This window comes from Abramis brama (genome assembly GCF_963993115.1).
Source record: "Abramis brama genome assembly, chromosome: 1".
Classification (NCBI taxonomy): Eukaryota; Metazoa; Chordata; class Actinopteri; order Cypriniformes; family Leuciscidae; genus Abramis; species Abramis brama.
In genome coordinates, this window is record NC_139963.1 from 17,834,996 (window position 1) to 17,854,162 (window position 19,167).

The window sequence follows — 19,167 nt, forward strand, 5'->3', positions numbered from 1 at the left end:
GTTTGAAAGTTTTTTAATAGCAATAAAGATTAGCTTGCAAATTAATGTGTAGAAATCAAAATTGTAAGACAAGGTCACAGGCACATTAAGGGCATGTTTACACGACATCGATGTACTAAAAACGGATAAGTTTTTCTTCTAACCCCCTTCTAAGTGTAGTGTACTACTAAGAGGTTATATTTATGTAATAAATCGCTTTAAGCATCTGTCAAACGTGTACAAATGTGTATTTTCACAGTATATATTTTCAAAATGATCATTTCTCTATTTTAAATGATACTTTCAAGAAGACACCAACACAGGCTTGGATAGAATTCGCAAAGGATGCTTGCTCTGCGTGTAAAAGTATGGCAATAACTTTTCTGTAAAGACCTGTTTGAAAGCGTATATAATTTCCTGGCATGAAGGCTTTGAAAAAATCACCTCCCCTCTGTCCCAGTTCAGCTGAACCAAGACCCTCTGCAGTTTGTCCTCCACTTTTAGAGATGTTGGGGGTGATGCCATAGCCCTGTATTGCCCATCACGAAGGCAGATGGTCCAGAAGCCATTCTCTGGTCTCGCAGGTACTTCCTGATTTCTCTTCACACGCTCGCTGGCCAAGCCCAGGATCCAGTCCTCGTTGTCGCCAACCTCGACCTCCCAGCTGTGGCTTGCTGAGTTAAAGGCAGTGCAGCCCAGCACCTCTGCGCTGATGTGGAAACGCTCAGGGTTACTGGGGAGCCCTTGGTTTGGGGTGCTATAGTGGAGACTGGTGAGGTCATCGGAGAGCGTCAAGCAAGGGTGGGCTGTGTTTGGGTCCAGAATTATTGGGCCTGACAAAAGAAGACAGATGTTGAAAACATACAGTGAGCATGTTTATATATACACTCAATGATATGCTGATAACTCCCAAAAATCAACTTTATTGAATTAACCAATTGTCCTAGCAACGCAAGTAAAGTGCGTTTACAAGACTAGGTTATTGCCTGGTAGTGACATGAAAACCCAATCATTCGTGTTTCTGACTCTGAGTATTCCAGTTGGTATGTGAGAATTGATGTTAAATAAGCCAAATTTTCACTGTACGCTTGACAGTAACATTTGATTTGGCATAGGTTTTATGCCGGATGTCCTTCTTGACACAAGCCAGACACAAACACATTTACACTTTTTTACGACAGTTTGGCATATCCATCTGACTTGCATGTCTTTGGACTGTGGGGGAAACTGGAGCAGCCGGAAGACATATAGTACCTTTTGAAAACCCAGTCATCTTTGTAGTGTTGGTATTTTCAAAACCTTGATTTGGATTTGTTAAAATTGGCATTGTGAAACTTGACTGGATTTTATTCGGCAGAATAATTTACCCTTCTAATACATGAAATGCTCAACACTTGGCTTTTTTCATTCTTTTTTTTGTCATTATATACTTTTCAATTTTGAACCAATGCGAGAACACACATCATCTCTGCATTTGATTCTGTTCAAATCATATAGGCTAAATGCCATATTTTGGCTTTAAAACAGAAATTCAACAAAAGGTGACAACTTTGGGACACTATACATTTTGCACTTTTTTTTTTTTTTTTTGCACCATGCACCTTTACTAGTTTGGGATTTAATACTTTGAATTAAAGTTTTGAGTCCAAGTTTGTTTTGTTTCAATATTGTTTGATAATGATTCAAACCATTCTTTCTTTGATAAATCTTATTGTAGTTTGATTGAATTATAGCTAATATGACATCACAAAATCCCAATATGCAGTATGTGGTCCTATCATCCATTATCAACCCAGCTTTAAATACTTATAACTATGCAGCAAAATAAATTGACTACATTAACCCAACACAGGGTTTCAAAATAACCAACATGTGTCCTTTACTTTAAAGAGGTACTTACTGTAAGGTGCAACTGCCTGCATGCTCTCCCAGACCTTGTACTTTAGATTCCCAAGATACTTAGATTCATCCAACAAAGATCCAGACATGCATTCTGGATCCTGCAATGTGCTCCATGTTCTGCAAATAATAATATAATAATAATAATAATATATACATTTTACAACATATATACAATCACAACATTTATTTCCATCAAGAAGCGTATCCATTTTTGGTCAAGATCTTGTATTGTCAATGCAAGAGTCCAGCACTCTGTAAAGTCTCCTCCAGCACATCCCAAAGACTTTCAATGAATTTAAGATCTGGACTCAGAGGTGCCAATTCATGTGTGAAAGTGATTCTTCAAGCTCCCTCCCAACCATTCTTTCACAGTTTGAGCCTGATGAATCTTGACATTGTCATCCTGGAATATGGCCATGATGTGTCTTCCTACATTGTTTAATAAATGAAAAGCTACACACTCCATGAATTAGTGTTAGAAGAAATGTTGCCAAACATAAAACATAATAATCACTGCAATAATGATCAAATCATAGACTCTTAAGCTTTTGCCTATTTAAATCCAAACAACAATTTTTTATATATACAGTCTTCTAAGTCACAGACATAAAAGAATGACACAGAGAACATATTTTTGTACTGTATATAGTTCCCCCCTGCGAATGCAACCATTTTTAGGTTGTGACTCTTAATTTTCACAGAACCACTGAATAAGAAGCAATAGCAAAAACAAAAAAGGAGAAAGCATAGGAAAAAAAGTAACAGGTAAAACTTTACAATAAGGTTCATTAGTTGATGTATTAACTAACATGAACTAACAAAGAGCAATACATTTGTTACAGTATTTATTAATCTTTGTTAATGTTAGTTAATACAAAATCCAGCTGTTCATTGTTTGTTCATGTTAGTTCACAGTGCATTAACTAATGTTAACAAATACAACATTTGATTTTAATAATGTATTAGTAAATGTTGAAATGAATATGAACTGAGATTAATACATTTGTAGAAGTATTGTTCATTCTCAGTTCATGTTAACTAGGTAGTTAACTAATGTTAACTAGTGAACCTTATTGTAAAGTGTTACCAAGTAACGAAAAAGTAGTCATAGTTATTCTTACCCCTCTATTGTAGCTTTGAAGTTCTGTAAAAGAGAAAGGTGAATTAATGAAGGAACAAAAGAATGAGAACATGTTATTCAAATATATTTTACAATTCTCACCTGCAGCAATGTTAAATCTTCAGCGTTCATGGTTTGCTCCATTTTCCTGATCATGTCTGTAAGAGATGATATCCTCCGTCCATTATCATCATCTCTGTTCTTCACGGCCGCGACCCGCCGCTCTTCCTCCTCCTTCAGTCCTGATAACCTGCGCTCTTCCTCCTCATACAGAAACTGATGAAGCTTGAGAAACTCATCCTTCATCTGTCTCTCAACCCGCTGAGCCTGATTCTAAGACAAAAAACTGACATTGAAGAAATCTACTGACTGACCTTCTGACAAAAGTCACTTTTCTGATCAAATAAAATATTTACCTTAATGTGCTCCAAAGTAAAGGCTGAAGATCGTCTTGCTTTATTGAATAATTCCAGCTTATGTTGCAGTATCTTCATGGCAGCACACATTTCATCCTGCAAATGAAATATCTTTCTTTAAAGTAAAACTAAGGATATATTTCTCAATGCCATGTGGGTAATACTTGAAGGGATGTGCATAAGACTGATATGTGTCACGATCTCACACACAGGAAATAGGGCGAAGATCCAATCGCAGTAAGTTTGTTTATTATAAGGGTAATCCGTTACTCAGAAACAGTCCAGGCAAGAATCAAAACCAAGGTAGCAATCAAACATAAACAGGAACAAGACAACAGGCAATAACAGAACTCAGAAGAGGCGTGAATATACAAGGACTCCGTGACACATACTAAAACAGACAGGGTTATATACACAGGGAAATGACAATGCTAATGGGGAATTGACTGAGTGCAATGATTAGTGATAAAGAACAGCTGAGTGCAATGATGAGACAAGGATCGTGGGGAATGTAGTTTCAAAATGTGACTGACACCGTGGGGAAGGAGGACATCTAGTGGACACCTGGAGAACACAAACCTGACACCGTGACAATATGACACCTTCATAATCATGACATGACACATGTCATGAATATGACGGAGGTTTTATGCATTTTTATGATAACTGTCATTCGCTCAAATAGGACCATAATTTTCACAATTTATCAATTATGATTTTTTATTATCCAAATATGACATTGTTTGAGATGTCTTTGTTACAAATTGACATAAAACAAGAAACTCCATTTCTGACCACTTTTTTTTTTTTCCAGTGGTGCAAATTTAATTTGTCATTAAAATCTCATTAAGTGTTAATACTCTGTCAAATTATTTTATAACAGTGTCATGAATATTTTTCTTGACCTCAACTACAGTGATATTACTTTAATTTGTCATTAAAATGTCATTAAGTGTTAATACTGTCAAATTATTTTATAACTAATACTGGAATACTGGAGAAAAGTGGTCAGAAATATATTCTTGACACAGTTATAATGGCCTCATGACAGCCAATGTCAAAACCAACCACATGCCAGTTTAATGTAATGTTTACCCATAAAGCTAAGTAGTTTCTTAAGTTTGATATGTTTATTGTTTATGACACATTTATGACAGGTTATGATGTATTGGTTCATGTCAATTTGTCATAACAAAAACATCTCAAACAATGTCATATTTGCACAAAAAAATGTCATAACTGAGCGAATGACACTTAAAGGAGCCGTATGTAAGATTGTGGCCAAAACTGGTACTGCAATCACTTTCAAATTACTGTAGAGCGGTGTATCCCCTCCCCCTCCCCCTCCCCCCTGACTCGAGGTTGCCAGATAGGCTGCAGGATCCAGCAGGAACGTAGGCTGCTACGTAGCTGTGGTAACTAGAGCAGAGCTGGCAACCCGGATGCAGAAACACTACTGACTTCGTGATTAGTAGATAGGTGGAGGGTGGGGCTTCAGGCCAAAACACAAGATGACAACATCAACATCAGTTGAGGGCTGCAACTTCACTTTTTAAATGGCAATATCCTGGCCGGACTACTGTTGTCAGTGATATAAGTATTTGAAATGAACATGATTTCTTAATGTCTAGTGACATATCAGGGCCATTTTATGATTAATTGAAATACATTTCTTACATACAGCTCCTTTAATGACAATTGTCATAAACATGCATAAAACCTCCTTCATATTCATGACATGTGTCATGTCATGATTATGAAGGTGTCATGTCAGTATTATGCACACCCCTTCAAGTAAAGTGTTACCGTAATGTGCTCAAAACAGTGCTACAGGAACGAGATTTTGCTTTGGGTATCAAAATTTAAAGTTAATATGTTTATTTATTTCGCTGTCCTAATGCCTTATTATTGCCCAGTTTCACATACAAGGCTTAAAGGGTTAGTTCACCCAAAAATGAAAATTATCCCATAATTTGCTCACCCTCAAAACTTCCTTCTTTCAGCCAAACACATTCAGAGTTATATTAACATGCGTCGGGTCAGAGGTCACTCTTCCGCCGGAACTAGACTTGTATACGGCTGTTATACCGGAAGCCAGTGATTATAGTTAATAAAGTTATAAATATGGATATTTCCTTACACAAATGCATCACTTCACTTCAGAAGGCCTTTATTAACCCCCTGGAGCAGTATAGATTACTTTTATGATGGATGGATGCACTTTTTAGGTCAAAATCTCAGGCTATATTCGCTTACATTATAAAGCTTGGAAGAGCCAGGATTTTTTTTAATATAACTCTGATTGTGTTTGGCTGAAATAAGAAAGTCATATACACCTAGAATAGCTTGAGAGTGAGTAAATAATGGGATAATTTTCATTTTTGGGTGAACTAACCCTTTAAGTCTAGTCCCAGGTTAAAATGCATGTTGGAGCTAAAAGTTAAAGTCGCCATGAACCGGAAGTTACAAACGACTTTTCTCCAGTGTTGTGACATATTTCCAAGTGATATGGAATATTGAATAGAGGGCAGGGTTTTACTTTAGCGCTCCTCCTCTCCATCTCTCGCTCATAGCAGACTAATGGTTTGAGGGGAGTTTCATTTGTGCACCATAGCACATGACAGGAAGAGAAGAGAAGTCGTTTCGAGGGGGGAGGGAAGGATAACATATTTGATTAAAGAATATAAGGGCACATGAATTTTTAAAAATGAATGAAGTGCACAGATAAATCATTTGTAATAAACACTACAATATTACATGGTAATGGTAAAATTTGATTTCATGGTGACTTTAACAGTTAACTGAAAGTGAATTGCACTGGAATATTTTAATATGTCAGTGCCATTGCTCTGTCTCAAGATGCAAACCCGTAATGTTTTTGTCTAAAGCAAGTTTATAAAAGCTACTTAAATGTCATCATTTGTAAATGTCAAAATATATAAAGACATAAAAAGGCCTAATTCTGACTTAATCTAAGTCCTGTCTGTGAACCAACATGGTTTGTTGCATTTGCATTCAGCATCGTGTCTTTTTTCAGAACAGACCTACAACCCACTAGATGAGAACAACCAGTGCAGAAAAACTATGAACAACTGAAGCACTTTTTCAATACAAACTTCTCTTTCCAGCACTACCCTAATCCAACGGTGCAAGTATACACTTTGAACGATTTATGTCACACTTTGGATGGAGTTGATCACATTTTCCCAGAATACAATAGGACGCATATGCCACAATGGGAGCTCGAACAAGGGGAATGAAGAAGGTGTTGTTTGAAAGCCTGCCATGATCTTTTTGGCCGAACACTGTGATAATGTCAAAGCAAACTTGATAAACAGCATTCTTATGCCCTGCTGCTGTAAATCTTGAGAACAACAACACAATGTTACACAGTGTGTCGAAACAATGTGACTCTGTCAAACTCTACCTTGCAGTCCAGAGCCGCCTCTTCCGTGGGAGAGCAGTCGTGACCTTTGTGCATTTTTGAGGCTTGGCACACCACGCAGATGGGCTCCTGATCCACCAGACAGAAGAGTTTGAGCTTTTCCCCATGTCTCCAGCACAGGGTGTTTGATCCAGGCGCACTGCCCTGGCCTTTCCCCAGCTGAAAAGCTTCACACAGGTTTTTGAGGGCCCGGTTTGAAAGTGGGCTTTTCTTGGAGGCTTTTCTCCTGCAGACGGGGCAGCTGCGAAAGACTGCGCTCTCCCAGAAGTGCTCCAGACAGCTCCTGCAGAAACTGTGGCTACATGGCAAAAGCACCGGATCCTGGAAGATGTCACAGCAGACAGGACAGGAGAGGTCCTCTTCGGGAAGGTTTGCAGACATGTCCTTTAGCAGGTACCGCTGTTTTTCCGGGATTTAAGAGGAGGGCTTGTTGTCTGCGTTAGACATCTCAGCTAAAGCTTTACAGGTGTTCTGGTTTCATGGAGCACAGCGCTGATAATGTGTCTGTCTTGACATGCATCAGTAGAGAGGGAGGGGTCTGAGCACTCTGAACTAGTAAAACTAGAAGTGATTGTTGAATAATGTAGAGAGTGCATGGTAGTTGATCCACTTCCTACAGCCCGTTCCTATAGTCTAATTCAAATAGTAGGTGTGGTTTCACTATTTAAGTTCTGCTGCCCATACATCGCAATAAATACATTATTAATATATACACAATAAGGTTCCAAAAGGGGGCTTTTACAGCGATGCCAGAAGAATGGTACCCCCCCCAAAAAAAACTTTCAGCGAAAAGAACCATTAGTGTAAAGAAAATCCAAGCCTTCCACTATATAGCCTAATACAACTTTTTTTCCATAATAAAGAACCTTTTGTGGAAAGGTTCCGATGATGTTAACCCTTGTGTTATGTTGGAATTCTGTGCACTCCCCTTATGGTCCGGATCAAATTGACCCGCATTGGATTCAATACAATTCCTCAAAAATCACACTATGAAAAACAACAAAGATTCAGGTACAAACTGTAAACTTTTAATATCAACATTTGTCAAATATTCCAAAAAATATATATCTGAAGATATGATTTAATGAAAATGTTTTTTAACCATTTTTTAAAACTGTTTTGCTTTGACAAAATTTGAATATACATTATATTTATATATATTTGAATCTACATTTTTTTTTTTACTTTTTTTTTTTTTTTTTTTTAGAACATCATAACTGAACAATTAATCAATTAATCTGAGCTAATTTTTCCTGCAGTCTATGTCGAAGTCTCAAGATATTTCAGATATCTTGAATATATAAATAAGAGCTTATTTTACTATCTGCGTCTGTCAAAGATTTTCATTTGTAATTTGCAATTAACTCTGAACACCATGATGTAGCTTTTTCAAGTGTGTTTGGTTTTGGTTAGAGCACTTTTAGACACACTTACACTTTAGAACTGGAGTTGATGCCCAGTTGATACATAAAATAAATGTTTTTATGTTGTGTCTGTACAGTTGCTTTTGAATAGCCTATGGGGGTCAAATTGACCTGCGAACATCACAAACGTAATAGTAATTTTGTTTGTATATGTCAAAAAAAACAACACCAGCATGTTGAAACTTTGCATGCATGTTCATGAAGATAAATGCAAAAAAGTCACAAAATATCAAGAAAAAAAAAAAGATTTAATATTATTTCAGGTAGCTTGAAAAAATAAATGATAGGTAATTTTTACCATCTGTAGCCGACAAAATATTTTTCTGTATTGAGTGTGGAAAACCTATTTTTTTTAGCTTCATAAGGTAGTAAAAAAATAAAATAACAAAGTATAACCAAGAAATGTTATTATTTTGGGTCCGTACAGTTGCCTTAGAGCGTTAAAATATGCGGGTCAAATTGACCCGCGAACATCACGAAAGGAACAGTAATTTTGTTTGTATATGTCAAAAAACACCAGCATGTTGAAACTTTGCATGCATGTTCATGATGATAAATGAGAAAAAGTCACAAAATATCAAGAAAAAAAACATAGGTTAACCAGTATTTCCAGCAACTATAAAATCTAAACGGGTCAAATTGACCCGCAACATAACACAAGGGTTAAAGGCTCTCCATGGATTGATGCCAATAAAGAACTTTTATTTGTATGATTATTGTGTATATTAATATAAGTTTATATTTATGCATTGTGACACACATGCAAATCTCATTAATGCAAAACAACCATTCTAATTATTTCAATGTAATTGTATAATTTTAAATTAAAGGAATTTTAATTAAAAATTATTTGCTGGACAAAATGGCACTCAAACCAATCAATTAATCTTAACCTGTTTTTTCTGAGTAAGCAAGGGATAGTATGTGAATAGTAGCCTACATATTATTAGATTTTTAGAATTAAGTTAAGACTAAGTGGAAAAGTAATAGAAGTTTGTTTGTTTGTTTGTTTGTTTGTTTGTTTTAAGTGTTGCTATGATAGCAAAGCAAGATTAATCTGTGGGGTTCCTCAGGGGTCCATTCTTGGACCCTTACTATATACATGATTTGTCAAATGTTTCAAATATTCTTACTCCAATAATGTTTGCAGATGACACAACCTTAGTACTCTCTCACTCAAATTTTAATTTATTGATTAAGAATGTAAATTATGGTCTAATCACATAAATTATCTTTAAATATATATATACAGTGTTTCCCCTAGGTTTACAGGTTTGGGGGGGGGGGGGGGGGGGGGGGTTTGGTTGGTTGGTTGGGGAAAATTGACACAGACACTATCTATCTATCTATCTATCTATCTATCTATCTATCTATCTATCTATCTATGTGTCACATTAATTGGTTGTCTGGGAGGGTAATGCTTTGTAAAAGTTAACATAAAACACAAATGTTAAAAAAAAAAATGTTAACATAAGATATCTCTTTAAAAAAACAAAAAAAACATATTTAAATCTTTTTAAAATTGACTTTTGCAAATAACCTTTGTTAAATTTATAGAAGTATTTGTTAATATTAATGGACCAGAGCTTAAATAGTTTTATTTTTTAACTAACAACTAAAAAAAGATTTATAAATACTAACAAATATTGCTCATTCATTGTTCGTTAATGTTAGTTAATACATTTATATGACAAACAAATTTTAAATGGGCTTTTTTTGTGAGAAGTTTTTATTTCTATGATGCATTTATTGGAGAGAATAATCCTGTCAGACGCAGCACTGCTGTGAACGCGCGTTCACGTTTAAACACAATTTAAACAATGTAGTATTCAATGCATTACTTCTATATAATTATATATTAAGTTGCTCAAGCAAGTGGTAAAATATTTAACCATGTATTTATATTAAAATCTTTTGCATTTAAATTTTAATACAATAAATCTTGCATGTCACAAAGAACTTGTTTTTCCACCTCCACGAATGTCATTATGTCGCCTTGTTGAGGTAAATTGTAGTTTTCCTTGCTTTACCCCGGTCTTAAAGTGAAAAAAGTAGTATTTAATTAAATAAATTTATGGTGAGATTACTACATTTTATTTAATTAATCGCACTTATGGTGAAATTACTACATTTTCAGGTCAATCTGTGTTAAAGGGTTAGTTCACCCAAAAATGAAAATTCTGTCAGTAATTACTCACCCTCATGTTGTTCCAACCGCGTAAGACCTTCGTTCATCTTCGGAACACAAATTAAGATATTTTTGATGAAAACTGAGCCCTGTCTCACTCCTCCGTAGGCTGCTGTGTGACCGAAACTTGCTGGCCCAGAAAAGTTATTAAAGAGATCGTTAATATAGTCCAAGTGACTCCAGTGGCTCAATCTTAAGTATATCAAGCGACGAGAATACTTTTTGTGCGCAAAACAAACAAAAATAACAACTTTATTCCACTATTCATTTCCTTCTCTCTGGACCTCTAGTTGGTTCGCGTAGTGTTTTTGCGCAGCGCGTCTGTGTTACACGTCACCACGTAGGCTCACTATTGGCCGACGCCGGTCATGTGTGTGATGCGTGATGACGTGCAACACAGACGCGCAGCGCAAAAACACTACGAGGCCCAGAGAGAAGGAAATGAAAAGTGGAATAAAGTCGTTATTTTTGTTTGTTTTTGCGCACAAAAAGTATTCTCGTCGCTTGATATACTTAAGATTAAGCCACTGTAGTCACTTGGACTATATTAACGATCTCTTTAATAACTTTTCTGGGCCAGCAAGTTTCGGTCACATAGCAGCCTATGGAGGAGTGAGACAACTCTCAGATTTAATCAAAAATATCTTAATTTGTGTTCCGAAGATGAACGAAGGTCTTACGCGGTTGGAACATCATGAGGGTGAGTAATTACTGACAGAATTTTCATTTTTGGGTGAACTAACCCTTTAATTTTGACCACGAAACATGCGCTGTCTCTTTAATTCAGCGTTTGCAGCACAGCAGAAATCATAGACAGTATATAAACGGCAAAAGTAGACTCGGTGCGGAAACGATCGCTGCACTGCTGTATACGCACCGCAACTGGAACGGATCGATCATCGACGGACTGCATCCGCGTGCAGTGTGAAAGCTCTGTAAACATGGGTACGGAAAAAAATACTCACCGCACACGCACTGCAAACGAAATATGTGTGAAACGGGCGTAGACTTGGAGCAGGAGAGCTACTCCGGCTGCTACTCGCAGTAGAGCGAGTGTTGCCATCTTCAGTTCAGCGACATATTTCCCGCCGCGCGCTCTCTGTCCCCTAGTGCTCATCTGTATTTGACGCAAGTGTTTGTTTGTGTGTGAGTGTGCGCGCTTGCGCACTCATTGGGATAATTGTAAACGCGCAAACACAGACAGAAAATACATGCCATCGTGGAAATAAGATAAATAACATATTACTTAAGGGCTATTTAGTTTTTTTTAATAAAATAACAAATTGTAATCTGGCGCTATAAAGAAAATCAAATCAAATTTACTTGACTTCAAGGGGGGCGGGGGGAGCCGTTAGGAGGGCGGGGCGCCCCCCTTATATAATGGTAGGGGAAACACTGATATATATATATATATATAGGCCTATATATATATATTTTTTTTTTGGTGGTGGTGGTGGTGGTAAAAAATTATACCCTGGATTTGGTAACACTTTATTTTGATGGTCCCTTTTGAACATTCTGTTGACTATAAGTAACTTTGCAACTTTACATGTCAACTAACTCTCATTAGAGTATTAGTAGAGTGTCTGCTTAATATCTACTAACTCTTTATTGTGATTGCCCTCCAACAGACACTCTACTGACTATAAGTAACTTTGCAACTACATGTCAACTTATTCTAACCCTAACCCTACCAGTCTACTAAAACTCTACTAATACTCTAATGAGAGTTAGGTGCAATGTTACTTCTAGACAACAGAATGTGTTAAAGGGACCATCAAAATAAAGTGAAACCCTGGATTTATTAAAAATTACAATTGAGTGTATTGAGATGCCTCAAGTGTCAACTATAAAATTCCTGGGAGTTTTTGTTGATGAGAGCTTCACAAGTTCACTACCAGTATAATAAGGAGGGTTAGGCACCTTGTTACATGAGTGTCTTCTTACTCTTAACTACAGTTTAATGTATCCGTATCTCTCATATTGTAATATATAAAGTTTGGGCGAGCACATTTAACATTTCACAAAATAAATAAAAAATAAAAATAAAATCCTTCATAAACATTTTGTTGGGATTGCAACTCGATCAAATGCATTTACTTCACCTGCTTTGTTATTTCAGAAACTTCAGGTTCTGATATTAATATTTCTCAAATGTGTTTTCACTTATAATATTCAAGTAAAGGTAACATTCCAGACCAATTTAAGATGTATTTTAAAGTAAATTCACAGGTTTACTGTAACTTAAGACGCCATTCTCTATTTCCCTTTTCCTATATTTTTCAGACGTATCTTTAATAGTGGTCCTTATGGTCGCCTATCCTCTCAGCATCATACCATCCAAGCTTCTGGAGCCTTCTCTCCTCCAGCCTCGGTTGCCACAGCGATGACGTTATCTTGCACCACACGTTCAGCCCAGTAACGGAGCTCAGAGGCGGGCGTTATTAGAGAGACGAGCAGAAAAAAAGCAGCTCAATCCGTGACTGTGCATAAGACAGACAGCCCTCGGTTCGATTCCCGCGTCCCCGCCAGTGTCCCTCCTGCTGCATCATGCGCGAGATTGTGCACCTGCAAGCCGGCCAGTGTGGCAACCAGATCGGAGCCAAGGTAAAATGCACATATAAATTGCTTTGTTTGAGAACGGACGGCTCAGATTGCACGCGATGCCCTCCGAGGCGACAAACCCGCCTTTAAAGAAGCTTTCATCAGCTGCATGCAGGATTTGCCCAATCTTAACACTCAATCATTTTACGATGGGGAATCAAACATTCCTTCTGTTTCCCCTTTTTATAATAGCGATAATCGTGCCATCATGGCACATTTATTACAGTTAGAGTTTATATACACCCTTCAGGGTAATTGATGGCAATGGGATTGAATTGTTGGATTGGTTCCTCCTATCGACGATCATGACCTACTTAACGCTTTATTAGCATATGGGAATAAAATATTCTACTTTGGTATTTAATATTTTGCAAATAGATTACATAATCATATAATATAGTGACATATGCATTCGAGACCTACATCCCTGAATGAAAATAACATCACATTGTTATAGATATTCCTCGGATTATTTTTTGGAACCCTGAAATTGACGTAATCCTCAAGATTCCAAACGTTCCAAACATAAATTGGAGATACTCTTTTAAAACACACAATTTATACATTGTTTATTTATACAAGTTTTTTTTGTTATCCTACATAAAATTGTAACTCTACATATTTGCTGCTAATTGCATTCTTGGTTTTTAAATTTCTAACCAGATAAATATGATTCTTTACTCGGTTTCTCTGTCTCCCTCTGCCTCTCCCTCTCTGGCCTCCGCCCTCCCTCTCTCTCTCTCTCTCTCTCTCTCTCTCTCTCTCTCTCTCAGTTCTGGGAGGTTATCAGCGATGAGCACGGCATTGATCCTACTGGAACATATCATGGAGACAGTGACCTGCAGCTAGACAGGATCAGTGTTTACTACAATGAGGCCTCAGGTATTTTAAAAAATATATATCTTAAAGGTTACAGTCTGAATCTTTATTAAATATTTAGATAAATATTATATTTGGTGACAGCATACATATAGTGGGATCCAAAAGCCTGAGACAGCATTGAAAATCTGGGATGTAAACGTAGCATTGTAACTATTAAAACCAAATTGTCAAATGAAACGCTCAAGTAAAATAAATTATATATATATCTGATAAAAAAAAAAAAACCTTGACTAAATAAAATTAAAAGAAATATTGCATAGCTTGGCAAATGTTGAAATAATAAAATTACTAAACTAAAACTAGGGGAAAAAAATATTTTAAAATTAAAAAACATTTAAAACTGAATATAAAAACACAAGCTAATTCAAAATATTTACTGTACAGTGTTTTACACATTACATGTTACCATAGTAATATAAGTAAATTATGCATAATTACATGCAACTAACCCTAAACCAAACCCTAATCCTGTAAGTAGGCTAAAATTACTCAGTAGTTAAATGTATAATTACACTGTAACAAGGAAACCTTAAAGGGGTCATACTATAAGAATATCCTGTAAGTTTCAGAACTGAAAACGTCCTTGTTAGTCCAATAAAAGCTGTTATTGACACCAGGCACAGCGAATGACAGGTTTTTCAAAGTGGGGATCTATGACGTCAAAGGGTATCAAACACCGCCTCCGCAGAAGAAGATCAACGCCTACTTCAACACTGCCTGTTTAGCCCCGCCCACCGATTCGCGCATTACATGAAACTCATTATAATATGCAAAACTGTTATCCAATCATAGCAGTGGGTGTTTACTTCCAAGTCTTCAATGCGGCACGCCCATAAAAACCGAGCGTTTCAGGAGCTAGGCTCAAAACCAGGGTAGAAAATAGCCTATTACTTTTTCATTTTGATGTTTTTGAATGTAAAAACCAAGCGAACGTCATAAGTTGACCTCAGACATCAATATAAAAAATATAAAAAAGCCAGTTCATGACCCCTTTAAAATAAAGTGTTACCTATATAATTATATTAAAATAATACTATGTAAAAGTGGAAATAAAGTGTTTAGATTTAAATTATGAAATTAAATAAATAAGAGCACATTTTCTTCTATTTTGAACTCATTTGCACTAAAGAATGACGAAAACCAAGTTGATGCGCTTCAAATTGTTCTTAAATCACGTTGTGTAACACGAGAGGCTTTTCCATAGTTCCAATAACTATTGTTGTCGTTAACTGGGAACGATTTTAGTTATACATTTCGTCTCTCAGCCCTCTTTTTTAATATTTCAATCGCATAACTGTATGTCTACTCCATCTCAGTTATCACGAAACCCATGACACACAACTAAAGCACAACGCCTCTACGGCGTTGACGTCATTTTTCGGCCGACTTGCGTCACTTCATTTCATACTGGTGCTCTGAATGCAACCAGGAAAAATGTCCTAGGGGAAAAATTAGTTCTCAGGGAACCACCCTGGTGGCAAGTTCCTATTACTGAGTTCCTGTAACTGACCGGTGTGAAAGCCTCTATGATCATCAGGCTTTACACAAACAGTTTGAGTGCTGCAATCAGTACAGCAAGACAGAAAGACCAGCTGAAATTCATTCAAGGTTTCAGTTGAATTTGTCACCTAAATTGTTATGCTGATTTGAATAAAATGTTGTTTTTTGTAATGCAAAATGTAAGCACTGTGTTTAAACCTTGTTGTATGTCCAGAAATGTTGCGTGTCTGGCCTGTTCAGTCTGACCTACTGTATCTGTCTCTCTGTTTAGGTGGGAAGTATGTTCCCCGTGCTATCTTGGTGGACCTGGAGCCTGGCACGATGGATTCAGTTCGTTCTGGACCCTTTGGACAGATATTTAGACCTGACAACTTTGTGTTTGGTAAGCGTTCATCAAATATCAGCACAAAGATGGAAATATGAATAACAAAAGTAGAGTGAATTACATTGTAATTAGTGCAATTAGGTATGAATCCACACTGAATGAATGAAAAATTAATTTGCCTCTTCTATTAGATGCTAGGAGTTCAGATTTGACTTGGTGAATGCCTGCAAATTCGTGTCAGAATGAACACCCCAAAGACTATAGGTGTACCAGGACGGTGTACTTGTAATGCGAAATATATGGCGGAATAAGCCCTGCCTTCTAAATAAAAGAACCAAAAGAGAGCCATAGAAGCTCCAGTTCCCTTAGAAACCTGATGCAAGCTTAGGTCTGCACATGAACAACAACCTGATATACATTGTTTAAACTTTATTTTAGCATTAGACACTACATTTGACACTCTCATTGCCGATTTGAAATGTTTAAATGCGAGTTTGGACAGCAGGTTAAGGGATTTCAGGATTCCCGCATTCAAGTAGATAGGACATGGTCTTGGATGCCCAAAATAAGCCGCGTTTCCACCGCAGGAACTTTCCCCAGGAACTTTGGGGCTGTACTCTGTGTGTTTCCACAGCAGGAACCAGGATCTAAATGACGTTCCGGGTAAATATTTCTCCCTCAGAGGTACTTTTTCAAAGTTCAGAAACTTTCGGGGGTTGGATTTGGGCACTGAACACGCTGATTGGTTGAGTTAATGGCGCATTTTTATTGGTTGACTCCACACAGCATTTTATTTCATCCACCATTTTTAAATATCTGTTGCGTTACAAGCAGTAAGAGTTGTTTGCTATTCGAATCAATAATGAAGTTAAGAAATACGACCAATGGAACAACGACGAGGTTCAGGCTTTATTAAGCTTAAATTCAGAAGATGAAATCCAGCAGGAACGGTACAGTAGCAGCGCGCAGTCCTACGTCACCGGATTTATTTGCCTAATCCTCACGGTACTTTAAACCTCGATGGAAACGCAGACAACAACAGGTCTGGGGGAAAAAGGTTCCTGGGACAAATTGTTCAGAGTAATTTCGGTGGAAACGCGGCTATAGCTGCCAGGAGTCCTGATTTTGCTGAGTTAGGCGCAATCCTGGGTCAGGATATTTTGTTGATCCTGGAACAACATTCCGTCCAAAAATTTAATCCTGACCATATCCCTACCCCTAAACCTAACCCTACCCATAAGTTATCCCTGAAATCAGAGGGAAATGATGGTGAATAACTGATGTAGAAGCACCTCACCCTGGTTGTAAGCCTAAACATGACATAAACTGTAAATTTGTCACTCAAACCTGGTTGTTGATTGGTATGTTGTTCCAGGATCAACATTCCAAACAAGTACATTGTACTTGTTGCAGTTCTGCCCAGAACGCATTGCAAATATGGCCGCAGAGTAAACTGACTTTCCCTTAAAAGGAACCGCCAATGCTCAATTCATTTTGTAATGCAGGTCAGAGTGGTGCTGGAAACAACTGGGCCAAAGGTCACTACACAGAAGGAGCAGAGCTGGTGGACTCAGTACTGGATGTTGTTCGTAAGGAAGCAGAAAGCTGCGACTGCCTGCAAGGCTTCCAGCTCACGCACTCTCTCGGCGGAGGCACCGGCTCCGGGATGGGAACCCTCCTCATCAGCAAGATCCGCGAGGAGTATCCCGACCGCATCATGAACACATTCAGCGTGGTGCCCTCGCCCAAGGTGTCCGACACCGTGGTGGAGCCCTACAACGCCACACTGTCCGTCCACCAGCTGGTGGAGAACACTGACGAGACCTACTGCATCGACAACGAGGCTCTTTATGACATCTGCTTCCGCACTCTCAAGCTCACCACACCGACCTACGGCGACCTCAACCATCTCGTCTCCGCCACCATGAGCGGCGTGACAACCTGCCTCCGCTTCCCCGGCCAGCTCAACGCCGACCTTCGCAAACTGGCCGTCAACATGGTGCCCTTCCCACGTCTCCACTTCTTCATGCCCGGCTTCGCTCCACTCACCAGCCGAGGCAGCCAGCAGTACCGCTCGCTCTCAGTTCCCGAGCTCACGCAGCAGATGTTTGACGCCAAGAACATGATGGCCGCCTGCGACCCTCGTCACGGCCGCTACCTGACCGTGGCCGCCGTCTTCCGCGGACGCATGTCCATGAAGGAGGTGGACGAGCAGATGCTGAACGTCCAAAACAAGAACAGCAGCTACTTCGTCGAGTGGATTCCCAACAACGTCAAGACTGCCGTTTGTGACATCCCACCACGCGGGCTCAAAATGGCAGCCACTTTCATCGGCAACAGCACGGCCATCCAGGAGCTCTTCAAGCGCATTTCCGAGCAGTTCACCGCTATGTTCCGCCGCAAAGCTTTCTTGCACTGGTACACCGGCGAGGGCATGGACGAGATGGAGTTCACCGAGGCAGAGAGCAACATGAACGACCTGGTGTCCGAGTACCAGCAGTACCAGGACGCCACCGCCGAAGAGGGCGAGTTCGAAGAGGAGGGCGAGGAGGAGGTCGCCTAAATCGTAAACACCACCCGAAATAGTGTTCTACTCCATCACCATCATTTCATCCTTCTCACCACAAACAGATGCTCTCCTGTGGTTTGGTTTTGTGTTTCTAAGTGTTGTGAATGCAACAACGCAAGTGATTTTAACTGTGATGCCTTCAGATTCCATAACGATGAAACTATTGTCCATGTCAATCTGAATAAAGGCACATTCTGAATCTGAAGTGCTTTTGTTGGTGTTGGGTTTTTTTCTAACGTCACAGAGGTTAACATGACTGTCTAATTTACATCAGTGGTCCTCAACTAGGGGGCCAGGATGACTTAAAACGATTAAAAATAAAACAAAATAAGCTTTAAAATCAGTAGTTATTGAAACTATGGAATTTAATTATTTATTTAAATATTGCCACTCCCCATTTTTGTGAAGAAAAAATGTTTTTTACAGGTTCTTTAGATTATTAAAGTTCCTTCACACTAAGAAAAAAAATGGTTATTTTAAAAGGTTATTTGGGGAACCAAAAAAGGTTCTTCTATGGCATAACTGTGATAAACCCCTTTTGTAACCTTTATTTTTAAAAGTGTACAACCTTGAAGTTAAAAAGGTTGAGGACCACTGGTTTACATGAACAGAGTTTCTTGATATTATCATTCAAATGTATATATATATATATATATATATATATATATATATATATATATATATATATATGTATATATATATTTTGCCATTTTACTAAAGCAAATGAAATCAAAAGCAAAAGACTGAAAATCTTAGCAACCACTAGAGAGCAGTGTTCCTGACAACAACCTACTGAACAGGTCTTTCTTAGAT

General features: G+C 38.0%; 2 protein-coding genes across 2 annotated transcripts; one reads left to right on the plus strand and one right to left on the minus strand.

The window, feature by feature from the left end:
• LOC311080595 (zinc-binding protein A33) lies at positions 1-7,497 on the minus strand. Its single transcript, XM_084110628.1, has 6 exons — positions 6,845-7,497; positions 3,418-3,513; positions 3,104-3,334; positions 3,003-3,025; positions 1,880-1,998; positions 1-812 (listed from the first exon to the last, which is right to left on the minus strand). Exons 1-6 carry the CDS (start codon positions 7,241-7,243, stop codon positions 283-285), a joined length of 1,398 nt encoding a protein of 465 aa, XP_083966754.1. The 5' UTR covers positions 7,244-7,497; the 3' UTR covers positions 1-282.
• Positions 6,805-18,559, plus strand: tubb4bl (tubulin, beta 4B class IVb-like). Its single transcript, XM_084110638.1, has 5 exons — positions 6,805-7,255; positions 12,761-13,081; positions 13,852-13,960; positions 15,732-15,842; positions 17,291-18,559. Exons 2-5 carry the CDS (start codon positions 13,025-13,027, stop codon positions 18,346-18,348), a joined length of 1,335 nt encoding a protein of 444 aa, XP_083966764.1. The 5' UTR covers positions 6,805-7,255; positions 12,761-13,024; the 3' UTR covers positions 18,349-18,559.
• Positions 18,560-19,167: the final 608 nt, after the last annotated feature.